At 49.9% G+C, this 19,193-nt stretch overlaps 5 protein-coding genes across 5 annotated transcripts in view; 3 read left to right on the top strand and 2 right to left on the bottom strand.

Moving 5' to 3' along the window:
• Positions 1-90: 90 nt before the first annotated feature.
• On the bottom strand, positions 91-2,680 carry BU24DRAFT_153730 (phosphoglycerate mutase-like protein). The gene is made up of 7 exons (XM_033521299.1): positions 2,428-2,680; positions 2,331-2,375; positions 2,072-2,137; positions 1,341-2,009; positions 1,189-1,284; positions 964-1,128; positions 91-870 (listed from the first exon to the last, which is right to left on the bottom strand). The coding sequence occupies exons 1-7, from the start codon at positions 2,486-2,488 to the stop codon at positions 251-253; spliced, it is 1,722 nt and encodes a 573-aa protein (XP_033385930.1). The 5' UTR covers positions 2,489-2,680; the 3' UTR covers positions 91-250.
• A 5,885-nt stretch (positions 2,681-8,565) lies between these two features.
• Positions 8,566-9,360, top strand: BU24DRAFT_432265 (uncharacterized protein; the record flags this gene model as incomplete). Its single annotated transcript, XM_033529912.1, has 3 exons — positions 8,566-8,903; positions 9,110-9,214; positions 9,270-9,360. 3 exons carry the CDS (start codon positions 8,566-8,568, stop codon positions 9,358-9,360), a joined length of 534 nt encoding a protein of 177 aa, XP_033385929.1.
• A 6,185-nt stretch (positions 9,361-15,545) lies between these two features.
• Positions 15,546-17,368, bottom strand: BU24DRAFT_367571 (mitochondrial-processing peptidase-like protein subunit beta). Its single transcript, XM_033524349.1, has 5 exons — positions 17,117-17,368; positions 16,938-17,063; positions 16,789-16,866; positions 16,022-16,716; positions 15,546-15,965 (listed from the first exon to the last, which is right to left on the bottom strand). The coding sequence occupies exons 1-5, from the start codon at positions 17,279-17,281 to the stop codon at positions 15,575-15,577; spliced, it is 1,455 nt and encodes a 484-aa protein (XP_033385928.1). The 5' UTR covers positions 17,282-17,368; the 3' UTR covers positions 15,546-15,574.
• A 263-nt stretch (positions 17,369-17,631) lies between these two features.
• On the top strand, positions 17,632-18,378 carry BU24DRAFT_432263 (mitochondrial succinate dehydrogenase cytochrome b560 subunit D; the record flags this gene model as incomplete). Its single annotated transcript, XM_033529911.1, has 3 exons — positions 17,632-17,933; positions 18,011-18,130; positions 18,213-18,378. The coding sequence occupies 3 exons, from the start codon at positions 17,632-17,634 to the stop codon at positions 18,376-18,378; spliced, it is 588 nt and encodes a 195-aa protein (XP_033385927.1).
• Positions 18,379-18,412: 34 nt separating this feature from the next.
• BU24DRAFT_153640 (uncharacterized protein) overlaps positions 18,413-19,193 on the top strand; it is a 1,127-nt gene continuing 346 nt past the window's right edge. The window contains exon 1 of the mRNA XM_033521297.1: positions 18,413-19,193. This exon is cut by the window's right edge and continues 346 nt beyond it. Coding sequence (XP_033385926.1) covers positions 18,628-19,193 — 566 coding nt within the window. The 5' untranslated portion in view covers positions 18,413-18,627.

Genomic DNA, 19,193 nt, shown 5'->3' with positions numbered 1-19,193 from the left:
TTCTGAATTCATGATTCAGGTACTGGGGATGTACTGTGGGATGAGAATTATCAATGAACGGAAAAATTCTTGCATACAAAGTAAGTATAACGATAGTTTAAGCTTGCAACCCAGGGGACTATGCTGCCAATAGTCCCGGCGTCAGCACCAGAAACATCAGGGACTCTTCATATACCGAGTCAAGTTATGTAAAATATACAAAGTTCAATCAACCCCATGGTCTGTGTATCTTATATGTGTCGCCTTGACTCTACTCCGCTCCCTTCTCCCTTCCCTCAGCAACCTCCCCTTTCTCCACCTCCCGATCAACAGGGGGCCTTCCATCCGTAACATCCCCATACCTCCCCCTATCATACTCCCCGAAACACGCGAAGTCGAAGTCCACACGCTCGATCTGCCTCTTCTGTGCAGTGTAGAAGGCGTCAATCTCACACCACCCGTCGTCCCTATCCCCGCACTCCTCGAGGCTCTTCCCTAGCGGGATGGTGCGCTGGTTGAGCACGAAGCGGACGTAGTTCGTGGGGCCGCCGCCGTCGAGGTAGATTTGATCCGCGGGGACGGTACGGTTGGGGTTGACGGGTGCGGGGGCGTGGATGAGTTCGATATCGAGTCTGCCGGCGAAGGGCTCGAGGTGGGAGAGGATGAAATTGCGGGAGGGTGGGATGTGGGTCAGGGGCATGTGGCCGCTGAACTGGGTGAGGCCGAAGGCGACGAGGATGCTGATGATGTTTGCGTCGTGGGAGAAGTCGAGGTTGAGGGTTTGGTGGGTGGGGAAGGTGTGCGTGTTGTTGTCGAGGGTGAGGTTGATTTGTGCAGTTGGCTTGGTTATGGTGTGGTGGTGGAGGCGGGCGAGGACTTCGTGGACGTAGCCTGCGTGATTGTCAGTATGTTAGGCGAATTAAAGTATTGCTGATTGGAATAGTGTATCTCGTGCAACTGAGAAGTCGAGCTGATGGAACTCACCTATACCGATAGCTCGTCCCACTGGGGAAGCCCAACCCACGCCAGCGTGGAACCCAACATCCAGACTGTACTCAAAGCCCTCCCATTCCTCAAAGGTAAAGAAACCGCACCATGAAGAGAACCCAAGGCCGACGGTCTCATACGCACAGAGAGCCTGTGCATTATCTAGTATAGCTTAGTATACATAGGCTTCTTCAGTACCCAGTCATGATTGGGAATACTTACAAGTATCTTCCACTGTCCAGTCCAGGTTCCCTTCGAGGTTCTCCGTTATTCTTTTATGTGCATCTTGAAGGTACACGTTGGCCCATGTCATGGTAGCTTTGTGCAGTAAGTTAGACGCCTTCCGTCGAATTCTTTCTCGGCAAACGACTCACCATTGTAACCAACATCCCAATTTGAGTTCTCGCAGCCCTTATACCCGGCCATAGTATTGTTCAGTCCGTCCTCCTCAATCACCAATTCCAGAGTGGCATTCCCAGTCCACCCCAAACCAAAGAACCCAGCTAGGAAGTATTCTGCACTTTCCAGCATCCTCTGCTGCGTCGTACTTCTCACAATAATCTTACTTCCATTGTTGGGATACAAATGTCCGTACTGGTAGTAGTGCAGAGTTCCAGAGTTGAACAACTCCTGTTTACCGATAGGAACCAATATCTCGGCACCTAGTAGGAATTCCCACGAGTTGAGAAACGACAATGGCCCATGAGCTGTGAAGTTTCCTTTTGCAGCCATGATCTTAGCACCAAGCGTTCGTTCTGGTGCTCTGCCGCTGAACTCGGGATATCGACTGCCATGGCGGTGAACCATGTTTAACCAGGAGACGTTGGAGCCCGGGGGTATGGGATATTCGTTGACGCCAAAGCCATCCGGATGAGGGAAGTAAGGGGAAAGGTTGGCAAGACTCTGGAAGATGTTTTGGTTTTTAGTGTTTCCTGGCACGGGAATTTGGGTCTCCAGAGGAGCATTCGGTATGTAAGACACTCCCGCGAAGGGTGCGAGATTGGTCTGAGCAAGCCACGGTGCTGCACCTGTTTGTGTAGGTCCTGGGTACAATGAGTTCTCTTTCCAAGCGTGGATTATTCTTGTTAAACTTGAGTGGTTTTACCAGCAAAATGATGATCTGTTGTTTGGAAGTAGTCTGGAATGGATGTTTTTGATGCCGTTGGTGTAGCTAGTTACTGTCAGATCCCAACTTTGACCATGCTCATGTTTGGCTTGATATCTGGATTTCCAAGCTCTTGCATGAAAGATAAAAGCCTCTTCTCCTTAGGGTCTGATATGTTGCTACTATGTCATCATTTATTTTTGCAGTTTGTTCAATCTCTCGACATGTTGAGATGGAAGAAAACCAATTAGGTACTCACACTTCACGCCATGAACCTCTCCTCGCAGAGGGATTTGATCTCTGCCTTTGTCAATGTTAGTAGTTTAGATTGCAATGGAGTACGAATTATATCGGACCATTATCAAATCCACCGAAGACCTCCAGAGCCCGTACGGCAAGTTCTAAAAGCGCAGGCATGGCTCTGCCAACTGCACTCACGAGCCGCCCAAGCAACGCGACACGGATGGATGTTTGATAGAACCGCTATTAGAATCTACCAAGACAGACAAGATTCTTCGAGGTGGCGAATCATTGACTGACTATTCGGCAAGAGCAGTGCACCAGCTATGAAATGGCGGTGTTCTCCGACTGATGTCTTGATGTCGTTCAAGGTTCTGCTAATTGGGAGGTTGGAAGAGGCGTTGCCGGTCGCCTCGCAACTAACGGGGGCTAGTTTCAACGACATCATGAGCGCGCTATTGCCCGATCAGGCAACACTAAGAAACGCTCGAAAACATCCATACTATGTAGAAACGCAATCGCAACTGGACTTCCAGCAACTAGTGAACGGAAACTTGGAGAATGCTTTCAGTATGTCTCAACTGGAACGCAATTAGAATTTGCCTGCTTCATGTTCGGAAGTTTCCTCCGATCAGGGTCCTGCGAGAATCGGCTCAACCTGGTGCAATATATTGGGTGTTGCTGCCCAATGACGTGCGAGTCATTCCGCCACCGACTGGACAATACATTATTATTGGAAACGCTGCATTATAGGGTAATATCATCTGATAAGTTCCAATGGAGAATACTCAAAATAATCTTAAGACAACTTGATATATGGGATGTCGCGTCTCTAATATATCGATACAATAGCAACTCTGCGTGTACTCGTGTACATTTTGCCCGTTATTGACCGAAACCTGACCGAACTCTTAACGAATACCAACCTCGATTCGTGCCACCCCTTGTCGGATTTGTAGACACATGGAGAGATCGTAAGCCGTTCCACGCAGGTTTCACTAACAGTTGCTCCATTTGATAGTTTTCGTTATCCCCATCGTACGTCAGAGTCGCCTGTCATCCCCACCCAAATATTGAACCGAACATGTCTACAAGCGGTTCACCGTTGTGAGGCGACCCGTGGGGTTTCGAAATGAGGCAACTCCATACTCCGTACCAGTAGCCGAGTCTTGTTCGTAGCTTCGTCGGCGAAATAGGGTGCGAGACGAAAGAACCTGTTTGAACAGATCGTGCAATGTATTAATCCCAGATACCAGGGATGAATCCTGTGTCTGCCCTGCATACTTGCTGTCGGGCCGATGTATACAGGCGCAAGGATACCAAGACTTGGATCAGTACACTGAAGGCATCTTGAACCAGGTCCCCAGCATCAATGGATTTTTCCGTTCGAGAAGAAAGGTGCCTAGAGGATGGGGTGGTGTAAGACATTAGCGCTCTGAACCCGCAAGTAGTCTCATGAATGAGCAATGGTACACTGCAAATTAGAGATGGCTGCAAGAAGACCTGCGCTTCTTTGCCTCGCTTGAATCTGTGCATTTTATTCATCTCGCATCGCTCTCGCAGCAGCAACTCGACGTGAAGAATAGCACCCTACGCGAATTTAGATGATGCAGTAAAGCTCGGTTGGAGACATAGATCGGTGAGGCCTCCTCTCCCCGCCGCAGATCAAATACATGCACCTACACCCACAACGACACGATCATAATCGATGCGACGCCATGCAGGCCTGCGATACAAGTATGGGCGACAACCTGACGACATCATTCGTTCGACGATAGATAGGCCACCATTCTTTCGACAACCGGTGGAGGCTGGAGGAGCATCTGTTCTCGCAAAGATGGATACGCCACAGTAGAACATCCCGTGTCGTCTCGTGAGCAACAGCTTATCCCACATTGTGCCATGCGGCCGCTCTTATGGGACGCAAGGAGATGTACGAGACTCCGACCAACCACGGGTGCAGCTGCAGACACTTCCAGGAATGCGTTGCTATTAATGCATCTACGCACCTGTCAATGTTGGAAGCGCCAATTGCAATGGCTCGCTCCCAAGTGATCATCGCTGTGCAAGTAAGCAGTGAATCGAGCATCTCATCCAGGATAAATAGAATGAAATGAGGGCGAATTACGGCAGTTCCAAATCCACTTGTGATACAAAGAGCACTAGATGAAGAGGTTAGAGACAACGGGCTGCACAGTTACGAAGACCGTAAAGGTTGAGGATATGGATCGGTAAGACCATGGAGGAAGGACTATTCCCAAAGAAAAGGTGGCACCGGCGCATGATAATCCGCGTCATAATATCTTGAGGCGTGTATAAGATCGCCGGACCCGAAACGCATGGAAACACGTAAGGAAGGTAGAGTGTCGATTGCGAGATGGCTTCCAAGGCCAGGGGAACCGGGCAATATACCCTCCAGCGTCCACTTGACGGTTGATAGAGATTTGGTGAACGATCTTCAACGGAGAATTCAATAGACGCTTCTGTCTGAAGCTACGCCTAGTGTAGCAAAGAGGTTTGAACGTTGAACAAAATGAGGACGTCGAGGATGGTTTCAAAGGGCAGAGCTCTCATGCCCCAAGCCGATCCCACTTAGCCATGTTTTCATTTGGGCAGTAGATCAGAATTTGGTGAGATGTGGGGTTGCCTAAAGAGAGAAATATTGTTGTAGTAAATTGGGGCTGCTGTGAGCTTTTGTTAGTGCACCAACGGGACGCATCCTTAGACAGGAAAGGTAGCAAACTATTCGGCCATGGGTCCCACATGTGACCTGAAATGAGATACGATAATGTATCCAAGGTGTACACAGACACGCAGGGTCCATAGGCAGCCGACCCGACGATCATGATACTCAAACTGTGAATGGCACCGGCGCCTGATGATTGATGACCCTAGACGACTTCCTCATATGTATTGACCTCATACTCTATCCCGTGCGGAAGGGATCGGCAGTGCATATTGTCTCATAGTGAAGGAAGGAAGAGAGGTTGGCAGCATCGCAATTGTACTTGTAAGAAGAGAGCATGGTGTGGTGCGGCGTGCCGAGACGAAGTGGTAACGTCCAAAGTCGCCCTCTCCGCCGGCAACGTGGCCCAACGGCTTGCCGGCTAAGATGCGTAAGGATAACAAAGTGCATGAGCTTCAGGGAGATTCCCGTGGTACGGACTCGGAGAGTATGAACACACTTCTGGGAGACTTGACATGCACTTCTAAGGGGAGGGGCACTGGGGCTCAACAATGGTGGAGAGGAGATGCTCGTACACGATAGCGGCATTGAGCGTGCATTGGAATCAGCAGCGGGGCGCGCTGTTCGCCATTCTTGAGGGAGTGGCTATCACGAACGAAAGTAACGAGTGACGGTTTGCAGACGGGCGAGTGGCATGGCAGGCAAACATTAGCGGGATGTTCGGAAATAGAGCGGGGCCAAATAGAAGCAGAATAGACACGAAGAAGAAGAAGCACAGGGCAACCTGTCGACGTCAGGGCCTCCTTCCGATGGGATGGGATGGTTGGCGTAGCTGGGGTGGACTGGGGGGGTGGGATGGATCATGGATGTATGGATGGACGGATATGATGGTGGTGGTGGGTCCGTCAAGGAAAGCAAGCTGAAGAATTATCATTACTGTATTATTGCCATCGGTATACGGGAGTGTGTGGAGTTTATAGCTGGGTGTCAGTGCTCTCGTCAGAGCTCCGTTGACGACGAGACGATGATGATGGACTATTGTAGTCCGTATTGTATTATATGGTGATAATTGACGATGATGATGGTGGTGGTGGACGTCGGGGTCGTCGTGTCGAGTCGTCGTGATTGTCGTGTGGTGGTTGTCGTCAAGTTGTATCAGAAGCGGTAAGTGGTAAGTGGTTAGAGGTGAATGAAGGAGTGAATGGTAAGTGGTTTTGCAGGGACGGATGGCATCTACAGGGTTGACAGGGATGTAGACGTGCCAAGGGTTACGCTAATTCCCGATTAGGGGCGATTGGCGACTCAACGACGTCATTAGATCGACGGTGGAAGGAGGCCACAACATTCCCCCATTTCCCACCTCCAACCATCCTCAGCCTATCCTAACCGTCTATTACCAGTCACCACCCTTACACACCCTCATCATCCTATCCATTTCCATCTCATTCTGTCTATCCCGCAAATCCTTACCTCTTCTTGTCTATCCTGGTCCTGGGAGAGTCATTCCGCAGCTGCCTCTCCTTCCCCAATCGACCGGGGATGGCAGCACAGTACCAAGCAGTAATATCGTCACATTCGCCCCGCGGGGGGGACAGAACAGAAACCGCAGTGACAGGTAGAGCAACAGTGAGCAGAGCAAAAGAAAGGAAAAGGGATGATCAAAGAAGATACCGTGCATGCACGCAGTATGGGATGAGAACACGAATAGTGTTGACGAAGACATACAACACCAAAGAAAGGAAACCATGAAACTCATCCACAACACGCTACAACTTCAAGATCATCCAAAAAGAAAAAGGCAGCGCGTCGCTGTTTCGCCGAATCCGCCGTGAATCATTTCTACGAGACGCCGGCCTTGTTCTCGCAATACCGTGTTCAATTCACTACTGTGTTTATGTGTCGATGAGCCTCTTTCAACTGCGGCTCCTTTTGCCCTGCGTCATCGCAACCTGTCTACGTCTACACTTTTTAGAGGCGCTCTAACCATTGTTGGTCCGCCACTGTCCTCGTACCCACGAACACTGACCATTTCCAAACACTCTTCCGTGTAACGTGCGTCTCTTTTTCCCCGAGCGTTTCCCTCCTCTCGAGTCCTCCACTCGTCTCTTCTCATCGAGCATTTGATTTTGATGAGTTGCTACTGTTCCTGTTTTGCAACCAAGCATCCGCTCATCCTCACCGCCCACCGCTTATTTACTTGCCTGTCCAACCTAAGAACAGAGCCTGGCTTAGTGGACTCCGCGCCTGGTTTTGAGCACGCGGCCGTCGATCTACATACAAGCGGATCCAGTCAACCTACTCCCAGTAGCCAGTGATACGCGCCGCCAGCTAAGCTGTTGGGTCCGCTCCCTCGTCTGTCCGAGTGCTTGCAATACCCCCCAGGCAGTATTCGGCGTCAATCTGACGGGGTCCCACGCAACGCAACCGTGCAGTGCATTTGCAGTGCAAAGGCGGGCAAACGACTTCAATAGTTGATTGCAACTTGACCCTCTTAATTCCTCTTGACCCTCAATACCCTCTTTTTTTTAACTCTCCCTCCTTCCTAACTCTCCTCATCCACACCAACGTCGCCTCTCTGGCTTCTCTTTGGCTGCACCTCGCCGCGCGCGCCATCACCCAGGTCCCACGTCGTCGGCTTTCTCTTCTCCTCCTCAACTATCTTGGTCCATTATTCTCCTACACAACGCAAGAAAACTCTTTCGTCTCGCGCGCTTACTTTCTCGGGGAGTGAGTGGTGGCCTTGTCTTCTCGGATTGTTATCTGTTACCGTCTCTCTGCACGCAGCCTGCCTGTCGCCGTTATTCACCACTACCTACTCGTAGGAGGGCCAACTACACCTCGATACTGTGTACTCCCTACCACACCCGACTACATCCATACTTCGACTACTGGTCACTAGCCTGGCACGTCACACTGGCTCGGATAGCAGAAGAGGTGTTCTTAGTATCATTTAATTACTCGCGGGATATCAAGAGTGCATTACCGCATTCCTTAGCCTTTTAACCCGCCAGGACTCAGGAGCGTACAGCAAAGGTTTGTTTGTAAGGACTCCACCCAGTCCGTCCGTTGCGAGCGACCTACAGACAGTCATCATCCAGGCGAGCAAGCATTCCTGCATTCCTGCTCCGCAAAGACTCCGAAAACAGGGGCACGCCTTCTCGGACCCTGGATTGTTAGCCGCTTCGGAAACCACGCCAACCTTGGATTATCTACCTGACTTGGCATCCGCTACCCACTGGATCTAACGGCATCTCTCAGCCGGCCAGCATCTACATCCTGCCACCCTGCCACCCTGCCCACATTTGCTCCCGCCGCACTGCACCATACCTGCCCTGTCCTTCCCTGTCCTGCACTGCGCTGCACTGCACTACTGGACTGACTGTACTCTTTACTCTTCTGGTGCTGTACGGTTCTGCACACGCACTACTTCCTACTTTACTTTCTCTACCACTACTTCCATACCTAATACACTAACCTTAACTCCTCTCCACCACCTCCACCACCACCAGAAAAGATCGGACGGCAGGCGAAACTGCTCTACTGCACTGCGTACCTTTCTTCAAAAGAAATGTCGCAGCATCCTGCATCGACTACTCCCTTCCCGTCTGTCACCACCGACCACACTTCCATTGACCGGAGACATTCCTACCCCGACGACATGAGCTCGACCTCGTCAACGTCGTCTGTCAGTGAACAGGACCAAGCCAAAACGGACCCCAACCAGCTCACCCGACCTCGTCTCGGGAGCAGGAAGTCGAGCGGAACCATCATCATACCACGCGATAGTCCTCAAGTCGAGCTTAAGGAGGAGGAATATGACGACGGTGATGCCAGGACCATGAGTCCGCGGAGGAGCAGTGAGGAGATCGAGAAGATGGGCCAAGAAGCCAGACAGGCACTCATGGAGTGAGTAATAGTTTTTCTTCTTCGTGTGCTGGGCAGACACCCGGGGTCCGCATACTTCAATGCGACCATTGTTCACGATGGATGACATCAATCATTCCTACCGTGTCGTCGGGGCTTCAGCACACATTACTATGCATTGCTGTGACTCCATGCTTACCTACCATCCTCCGAAGCCCTGGGACACCTAGACTGACGACCTTCGCCAGACAAGCGAAAGCTCTTCAAGCAAGCCTACTGGAGATTGTAGACCGCGTTGAGATCGTTAAATCAGAGCACGAGAAGCTCGAGGGTGGCAACAAATTCCTCCAATCGTGAGTCCTGCCCCACCAACGTTCATTCTTCCGGCTTGCCTAATACCGTTCTTAGTTACATCGGTGAGCTCATGCAGACGAGTAAGATCACATCTGCAGGTGCTGCGAAGGGCAAAGGAAAAGTCAAAGGCCGAGGCATCAAATAACAGCCACATCCAACTACATACTGAACCTCCTGCCTACGAGACTCGACATTCGGGCAGCATGGTGACAACAGTCGGCACTCCTCCCCGACATTATGATAATATCGCAAACACCCAATCCGCACATCAGCATTATGAGGTGATCATTATCATTCACCGCCTCACAACATACACAACCTACACCACCCCGCAGTACACCAATTGCGTTGCGTTTACAAGCGTTGCATAGCGGCACGGGCTGAAACACTGGCGTTCATATTGTTCCCATTACATTACCTTCGACCACGATTATTCCTTCGATTCTCAACTCGAGCGATGCATTCGCTTCGCCAGACATTCCGTGGAACCAAGAACACGTTCCATCGACCGGAAAAAAAAACCACCTAGACTTCATTTTCGCCAACCGGCTATACTCTTCTGCACACGATACCTTTTTCCCCAATCTGCGGCATCTGCGACTGCGCTGCCCTTTTATGTCCACTTCACAGCATTACCACTAGGTTCATTGGGCGTTCATTTTGTTCTTCTGTAGTTTCCCCCTTTACATCGGCTTCAGGATTCTGGCGAAGCTCGGCGCATGGCGGAGTCATCTTTTGTTCTTTCTTTCTAATGTTGGAATCATACAACGCATGCAATTGCACGTTGTCCAGTTTGTCCCATGGTCAGGGTTATATTTCACGACTATTACCACTCGCTTAGCCGAGAGCAGAGAAAGAAGAGCCACTCGGTCTTTCCAGCCTATAGCTGATGCAGTATACATTTTTCTTACTGCATAACCAGTCTATGTAGGGCTCAATTGTGTGGAGGGTTTTGGACTATTAGTTCGGCCACTGATGGGGTCCCTTGTTTTATTGCTTAAATATATCCTAGGCTTCGACACATCGAAGCAGCGTTTGACAACTGGAATGGAACTCTTCACATAGCTACTTGCTTGACCGCTGATATCGTGGCCGTGTGAAATGAAAACGATCTGACGACGGCTTTCTGCTGCATAGAATTGAGCGTAAGGAACTTTCGAGCAAAACCGCTAAGCCCTACAATGTTTAAGGAGACGGTGCATGCAGTTCGTATCAAACGGAAGAAGTCCATAACCATGGAGATGCGTATCCATGTCTTCGGGTCATTCCCCACGAGCAGCAGAAGCTCGGCTTCGAAGCCACCAAACCACTCCCACCACACACAGGCACAGGCACATACGTATTTGACGCCAAACGCGCCCGCTCCCGAGAGCAAGCTGACACGGGAAGATACACAGTAGCGTGTCGAAAGTCCTCTGATTAATCGCGCCGTACAGGGCAAAGACTGCCTTTCCCCTTTCTAGTCAAAATAAACTACCTACCTAAGGCAGGTAAGACCTTATCTAGGTATTTGTTGGAAATTGTGTCAAGTGGAGACGTTGTGGACTCTACTTCTGCAGCATCACGATTACAGACAGAGAAAAGACAGAAGGGAATACGGAGGCGTTTTAACTGTCATGGCATCCTACAGCACAGCAAGCAGAATGATCAGCTTACTTCTTCTATCGCGAACGAACGTGGTCAATTACAGTCATGAAGCCGCGTTCGTCGGAGTCCGAGTAGGACAAGTAAGAGCGCCTCCATTTTCGTTTTTTTCTTCCTGTCATCCATCATTCATTCGTGCAGGCAGTAGGTAGGCAAAGCGTGACATTATTTAGTTAATTGTTCTTCGATCATTACTGATCCATGTTGGGATAAATTTTGCTCTTACAGTCATGCACACTAATATCACTCGTATCCTCCCCTCGTGTACCATATCTCGGAATCTGCCATGCCGCATCTGAAGCCCCTCCTCCTCCCCCCATCGGCATATTATCGAGAGCGTCAAATAGTCTGATATCACCTTACCTTGCCGTGCTTTACCATTATTACCACCCATTCACCCACCAATCGGTCCAATTCCAATCCGATATGAAAACCAGCACGAAAGCTTCAACCTCTTCGACAACTGAGGAATTATACAACAACATAAGCACGCAATGTCACAACGCAGAAACATCCCATCTCGTATCAACCCACACGCAAGCGGCATAGCTCCTCCCACCTCCGATGACCCGAGCCCAATAACCCTCCTCGGGGCCCCTGCCAGCCTCGTAAAAAAACCGTAGGTAAAAGGTGCACGTGGAACAATTATCTGACGATACGTGCGTGCTTTCCTTCCAAATACTTTGCTACAAGTGCCCTCCCCGAGCGCAGCGCCCGCCGCCGCCGGGCAGGCAACCCGCCTTTTCGGCCGATACGGTATGCCCCCCTCCCTCCCCGCGGTGGCCGCCACGAGCGTGAGCGAGCGAGCGAGGCGAGGCGAGCGCCAGCCCAAGCAGGCGGCGCCCACCACACCACATACCGCATCCGCGAGAGGGGGGGGGAGGGACTGCCAATTTTCCCCAATTTCTGCACCCGCCATATGCACGGTGGTTTTCCAGAAACGGGTTTTTACCAAGGCTTGGGGAGGAAGGACGAAAGGACGAACGAACATCTGCATATAACATTGCAATAATATTGTTGAAGTATGCTTTCATGGGGAATTGGAAGAGAGTTAGAGAGTGTAAAACAACTCCCTAGGTAACTTATCTTGATTTGGACTTGGATTGGCCTTTCGAAGATGCGATCGAGATACGGGATCCTTTAGACTGGCGCTGGGTACATTCTATGCCGCATGCTTGGGACTAAACGAGGGACATAGTGCAATTGGGGGGGAGGATGGGCTTTACCGATATTTTATCTGCCCGTTAATTCTTCCACGTCTTCTTCTAATCTTGACCGTTGACCATTTCCTCGCAAGAAATTTTCATTTGAAAGCGGAACAGCATCAAACCTCGAGAAAGAGAGTCAGCCTTCTCAAACACGGACGTGAGAAACAATGCAAGCCTAAACCTACCTTGGGTATCTGGTATTATTGCGATCATCCGCAAAATCCGGATAAAGAAACATTTAGATTAAAAGGAAAGACCATGAACGATTGCCTACTCTACCTTGCCTTACCTGTTTTTGTAGCGATGGCCTTTAGTGTTGCTTGCCTTGCCTTGCCGTTATTTGCGCTATGCCGGACTCGAAGACAATGTTCTGATCTACTGTACGGCTTTTGGAACTAACGTCTTTCCTCGATTCGCTAACGGGAGGTTTATTGTGGGGATATGTTTGGGTTTCTGGGAGAGGGGTTAAATTAACCTTGAAAGATGGATTGAGTGTTGGTTCGTGGTTGGAAAGCAGGTGGACACGAAATATCACGCTTGTTGGTGATGATTGTTAGTGCATGCTTTGTTGTTGGTCAGCTTGCTTGGACGTTGGATACTGTGAGGGATGAAAAGAAAATGTATTCCTTTTCTCCCCTCACCCTTCCCCTCTAACTCTTAGATTTTAAGAGAATGTACTCCGTACAAATACACCCTACAGAAAGAAAGAACGTCAAAGTATTCGACAACGGGCCCGCAACGGCATACCCATTTTCATCTTTACCGGTCGGTGTTCCCGAACTTGGATTGATCATTGGGTGTCACAACACCCACCCATCTACAACTCACATACAAGCTACAGGCAACTACTGTACCTTAGGCACCTGCAGTCAGCGACATCTGGTTGGAGGAAGTTGGGAGCGAGGCTGCGAGCATGGGTTGATCTGCTCTTTTCTGCTTTCTACTTGCAGCAATTACACGATCGCCTCTTCTCCGCAACAGGTCATTCGGTTCGCTCGTGTTTTGTTTCCCTTTTTTTCCTTCTTTCTCGCCAATCCCTGTCGTTTAGTTTGTTGCCATTGCTGGATGGCTGCATGATGCATCAACACGTGTGTTCATGTGTGTACGAGTATATCCCATACAATATATATCTTACGGTAGACGAGATCGATTATCCGAAAGAGAAGGGAAAGGTGACCGACCAAAAATAAAACAGACCCAATGTATCAATTATAATGATTCTATCTTAGGCGTACGAGAAAAGAAAAGGTGAGTATTTTGCACGCCAGCCAACAAGGCTTGACTACAAGGCGAAACATCCCCAACGAAAAATGCTATAATCTCAACCTGGGGATGCGTCAACTACACGACTCAGCATTACCGTGCATCATACGAAAAACGAAGATCTCATCGATTCATGGAGAGAACGATACACTCTACACAGAGCAAAATTCTACTTTGTTTTAGCTCTCATCCCGCCTTCGATGAAGTGAAGAGGGATTACAGACCGGTGTGGGGTGTACCGTTTGCCTAATTCTCCTGGCATTGTCCCTTTCTTGCTCCTGCTTGGTTGTAACGAGCAGGTGGGTTGGATAGTTGGTAGGCAGGCAGCTTCGTTAGACCGACTTCTCATCATGCAAAAAGGTCATGCGGTGTGGTCTTGAATCTCTTGATATATGCAACTAGTCGGAATGCCTGCCTATACCCCATGTCGTGTGTGTTGGGCACTATCGTCACTCTAGCCGAGAGGAGTAAGTCGCAAGTCGCCAGCATTACGCCTAGGAAAAGTACTTGTATGAAAGATAATATGCTGTGGGAGGTGTGGGGGCAGATTAGAAGGGCGTGAGGCTAGCAATGGGTAGATGCATTGACGTTGAATTTCGTTCATGAGTACGTCAAGAGTATCTAATGTTGGACCTAGTCGCTGTGTTGTCCACCAACAGTGAGATTAAAGTAATCATCAAGACCAGGCCGCAACAGAGCAGGGTGCAAATCTCCAGAAGCAACAAGGCTGATGTATAGCAGTAACGCATTAAGTTATAAAGCTGCATGGTGCAGAATATTTGAGTAGATTTTGGAAGAATACAGCAATTAATATAATCCTCGGTTGGTTCCGAGTATCAGGCACAAGTATTCAAGACAGGAAATCTGTCTCGTGTTTAATATGCAATGTCTATCAAAAGCCTTCTCATATGCAGGCTTGTGGGAGATCAGACAATAACCTTCCTTGCAGCTCTGCTGTTTAGATCAGTTCGACCAGAGAAACCTGGTTCACTTGGTCATGGCAATCATTTGAGATAACTACTGGAATAGATTCCAAGGGCTCAGCTGCTTAGAATTGACTGTCATGTAGATATTACAGCTACTAGTTGGTAGAATTGTGGTGGCTAGATGCTAACTTAAAAGCTAGAACAGAATACCTTAAGGTCTATTCTTGACATATATCTAAATATGAACGACATATCCTGATGTATAACACGATGCAGATTTCAGATACTCTAAGCATCTATTGCTCCTCAGCATCTACAACTCCTTAGCATCTGCAACTCCTCAGCATCGACAGCTTCTCAGCATTGACAGCCTCCCAGCACTGACAAGTTTGAGCATCAGCATCCTATACAAGTAATTTCCACCTAACCTATAAACAAAGAACCTACATACTTTAACTACTACACCTCGAAGTTTAAGTATATAGAACCTTGAAACTCTATTATTTCTATATCTTACAACTAACGTGTCTCAAGGTTAATTTTCTAAAATTCACCTATAAGTTCTACATATTAGTATTTACAAAAAACAAGGTTACCCTGCCCCTAAGTATAAGAAGCTACTTGATTGCATACATAGAGAGCAAGTCACACAGGTAAAAGTACATTACTGTTACTAATTATACATTTGTTGTAACAACGCTGGCAATCTGCAAAGGCAAGAGTAATCTATCTAAATACTGCCTATGAGAAATAAGAGAAAAGTAGAATAGATCTGACAAGAGAAGAGTAATTCTTCTTTTCATTTTTTCTAAAAAATTGTAGACCTACCTGGTGATTTAAACAGCATAAGCAGACACAGGGTTATAGTTCGGCTTAGTTGATGTCTGTGGCCTTGTCTGATGTGTGAGTAAGTGACGGATTCTTATATACGGAATGAACTGTGTCAAACATCGATCTTGATCGAGGGAGTAATTCCTCAGAAAGGCCCGAGATGGGAATATATAGCTTAGTGATCATCACTCCTGATACATATGCCTATCGAAGTTTAAGCGGTATGACACGCAAGAGTCCCCGGATCTTCCGAGAGAAAGATTAGGTGCAGATGATGAAACAAACCCCGAAACAATGTACAATTGTGATTTTGAAGTAAAGGGCGAAGGAAATCTTTCTTTGTTTATCAGTTCAGCTAAGTGTACACAAAATACAGTGCCGTCCACAACTCTCCCACCAGCAACCATCGTCAGCATCTTTCTACACAGCGTTTTCTCTTCATCGCTCTCGCTTGGTCTAAAAAAACCCGTCCACACCCATCCCGAGCTTATGAGAGCATCCTGCTCATGTCGTTCCTCACGCGGTTGTAGTCCAGGAGACCCTCGATCTGGCCGACGGCGGAGATGGCGATGTCGCGGTCCCAGAGCTTCCTCTTGGCGAAGTCCATGACGTCCTTCTCGGTGATGTTGCCGACGACGCGCTCGACCTCCTCGGGCGATAATCGGCGGCCGGTGGTGACGATCTGGCGGCCAATGTCCTCGGCGACGGCGGTGGTGCCGTCGAGGGAGAGGAGGATCGAGGCCTTGAGCTGGGCCTTGGCGCGCTCGGTCTCGGCTGGGGTGACGTTCATGGAGAGACGAGACCACTCGCGGAGGGTGAAGTGGACGAGGTCGTCAATGCTGGTGGGGTTGCTGGAGACGAGGTAGATACCCCAGAGACTGTATATTTGTCAGTGCACGATCCAATGAGAGTTGCGTCATATGTCATTTCTTACCCAGTGTCAGAGTAGCTGGTGGAGAAGCTCATGAAGCTATTGGCGAGGTTGTTCTGGGAGACGAAAGTGCTGAGCTTGCTTCCGAGGTATGGGGAGGTGCCCATGGCGCGGTCCCAGTTACCAACGATGGCCTGGGTGACCAAGGCGGTGAAGTAGTCCTCGTCCTTCCAGCTCACACCCTCAACGGCGATGGCGATGTTGGCGGTGGGCATGGTGTCGTCACGGACCCTGATCTCGGAACCGATGAACTCGGGCTTCTGCTTCTGGGCCTCGGCGATGCGGCGGGCAGTAGCATCGGTGGGCTCGGAGGGAAGCTGGGCGAAGTACTTCTCGGCGAGGTCAACGAGCTGCTGGTGGGGGACGCCACCGGCTCCGACGAGAACCATGCGGTCAGCGGTGTAGTTGGTCTTGATGTAGGTCTCGAGGTCGGAGCGCTGGATGCTCTCGATGTTCTCCTTGGGGCCGAGGATTGTTCGTCCGAGGGGCTGTCCCTGGAAAGCGGTGGCATGGAGATGGTCGAAAACAACTTCCTCGAGCTGCTTGTCAACCTCCTCCTGTTCCCGGAGAATGACATCACGCTCGCGTTCGATGGCCTGGGGCTCGAGTTTGGAGTTTTGGAGGATGTCGGCGAGGATATCGACGGTGGCCGGGACGTCAGAGTTGAAAGCCTTGGCGTAGTAGACGGTGTTCTCGCGCTGTGAATTCCATCAGCATGCTGTCTTCGAATTTATCCATCTTCGGTTCTGGAGAAAGAAAAAATTGCATACCGATGTGTAGGCATTGAGGTGGCCACCCATGTTCTCAATCTCGAGCTCCAATTGCTGCTGTGTGCGCTTCTGGGTTCCCTGTTGCCAATTTGTCAGTTCTCCATATCCCTCCATCAATTCCGCCCACGGGGTTGGGATTTTATCCGTACCTTGAAAGCAAGGTGCTCTAGGAAGTGTGCAGTGCCATTGGTCTTGTCCGTCTCTGCGCGGCTTCCAGCATCGATCCAGACACCGACAGTGGAGGTTTGTGCCCACGGGGAGTGCTCAGTGGCGATCTGTTCCATCGGGTCAATTGCAATTCTGACAGGTCCGTAGGTGTCCGGCATACCGTGAAGCCATTGCTCAATGTGGTGGACTCGGTCTTGGAGCCATAGGTGACGGGGGTTGCGAGACCTCTTGTCAAGGGTGACAGAGACTTTGTCTTGATGGCGTTGATGGCGGACTTGCTGCGCGCCGCCTGCTGGAGGTTCAATGCGAGCCGCCGGGAAGCCATTGCGTTCGATCGCGTCGGACTCGGCTGGGGAGAGAAGGAGGAGGGGGGAGGATGGGGGAGGGGGATGGGCGGGTTGATGGGTTGAGGTGTGTGATCGAATTGGGATGATGCGAGCTTGCAAGTGGTGAGAAAGTCTTGGCCAAGTGAAGTCTGAAGTTCTCAGATTTTGCGGGTCATTCCGGGCGAACGCCTGCCAATCAAATCGCTCCAAAGGTCATCATCCACAACCTCGGAAGCCCAAGACAAGAGCCTCCGTCTATCCCGCAACATCTTCGACGACATTGACATTGACATCAACACTCCACTCCACTCCCACTCCGCATAACCCTCCCTCCTCCCTCGCACACACAATGGCTTCGATCATGCGCCCTGGCCTCCTCAGGCAGGCTTGCTCGCCCGCCGCTTCTCAGCGCATGCTCTCCACCTTCGCAGCGTCCTCCGTCAAGCGATCGTCACCACTGGCCCAGCAAATCCGCCCAGCATTCGAACGCTCCTCGATCCTCAAGTCCACACGAGTCGCCGCATTCCACGCCACAAGGAGCCAGCAGATCCTCCCAGCACCTCCCCAGAGGGTCGTCGGAACGGCCAACGATCCCACACCCGTGCCACCGCCCTCTCCCAGCCATGGAAGCTACCACTGGAGTTTCGAGAGGTGGGTTACATTCTGGATTGCGATTTCGCGATGAACGTCAACTGGGGGTATACAATGGCTAATTTATACACACACAGGGCTATCTCTGCTGGCCTCATCCCGTTGTGTGTAGCACCCTTCGCTGCAGGATCGCTCAACCCCGTCATGGACTCCATCCTTTGTGCTCTTCTCGTCGTGCACTCCCACATTGGTTTCGAGTACGTCTTATATCCAATCCACCGTGGTTCCTCCATCAATTGGAAACAAAACTTTCAAAATAGTTGATTAATGAAACAACAGGGCCTGCATCATCGACTACTTCCCCAAGAGGCGCGTTCCCCTGCTCTTCAACAGCGCCAACTGGGCCCTTCGCATCGGCACCGTCCTCCTCGGCCTCTCCCTCTACTCCTTCGAGACCAACGACGTCGGCATCACCGAGCTCGTCAAGAGGCTCTGGGCTGCTTAAACAAAAAGAGTTAAAACGAAAGTGAAATTTTGACGTCGGTAGATTTGTCGTTGTCGTCATTGTGTGTGCGTGTGCGTGTGCGCATGTGAAATATTATACATGTTCCTAGGGCCATTGCTCTCTATGCGGGTGTGGAGTCCCCAATATCTTAGGATTGAGGCCCTTTGTTAGGATAGGATGTTGGAATTTTAAATAAAGAGCAACAATGTGATCCCTTTTTTTCTTCTCCTCCTGCGTGTTGATCTTGACATGAATATCACGTGTTACAAGACAACTTCCTCAACACAACCTCTCATACTGGACGACATGTATGCACACGGGACTTCGAGCACATTCATCCATCCTCTCTCCCGGCATCTGGTAAACCCTCAACACTCTAGAAGTAGGAAACCCAACCTGTACAGAAGGAAAAGCAATGTATACATGCATACCTGCATACATATATATACAGCAATGAAATACAGAACCGCCCATCCCTTCGACCCAGAAAGAACATCATCCATCGTACTCGTACATACTTCGCAACGCCCACATCATCTTCATCATGCTCTTCTACATCTTCCCTCAGCCGCCTCTCCAATTGCATTCCATCACTTTCCTTCGAAAAAAAACAACAAAACTGCAACGCAAACCTCACGACCAATCCCAAAGACTGCCCGCTCCCCCTACTTACCACTACCATCTAGTCCTATCCTCACCTCACCGTCCTCATCTACAAGCATACGTGCATACGATACTTACCTTACAAGCTTCTTCTTCTTCTTCTTCTTCTTCTTCTTCTTCTTCTTCTTCTTCTTCTTCTTCTTCTTCTTCTT

The sequence above is a fragment of the Aaosphaeria arxii genome (genome assembly GCF_010015735.1).
Source record: "Aaosphaeria arxii CBS 175.79 unplaced genomic scaffold BU24scaffold_3, whole genome shotgun sequence".
NCBI classification, from domain to species: Eukaryota; Fungi; Ascomycota; class Dothideomycetes; order Pleosporales; genus Aaosphaeria; species Aaosphaeria arxii.
The sequence above is the reverse complement of the archived record's forward strand: the minus strand, read 5'-3'. Positions and strand labels throughout refer to the sequence as shown.

Coding starts and splice junctions, on each gene's coding strand:
- BU24DRAFT_153730 (XM_033521299.1), bottom strand. CDS start 2,488: ATGCCTGCGCTTTTAGAACTTGCCGTACGGGCTCTGGAGGTCTTCGGT. Junction 2,376..2,427: donor CTTCGGTGGATTTGATAATG/GTCCGATATAAT, acceptor ACATTGACAAAG/GCAGAGATCAAATCCCTCTG. Junction 2,138..2,330: donor AGAGGTTCATGGCGTGAAGT/GTGAGTACCTAA, acceptor GACAGTAACTAG/CTACACCAACGGCATCAAAA.
- BU24DRAFT_367571 (XM_033524349.1), bottom strand. CDS start 17,281: ATGGCTTCCCGGCGGCTCGCATTGAACCTCCAGCAGGCGGCGCGCAGC. Junction 17,064..17,116: donor CATTGAGCAATGGCTTCACG/GTATGCCGGACA, acceptor CCGATGGAACAG/ATCGCCACTGAGCACTCCCC. Junction 15,966..16,021: donor ACCAGCTACTCTGACACTGG/GTAAGAAATGAC, acceptor ACAAATATACAG/TCTCTGGGGTATCTACCTCG.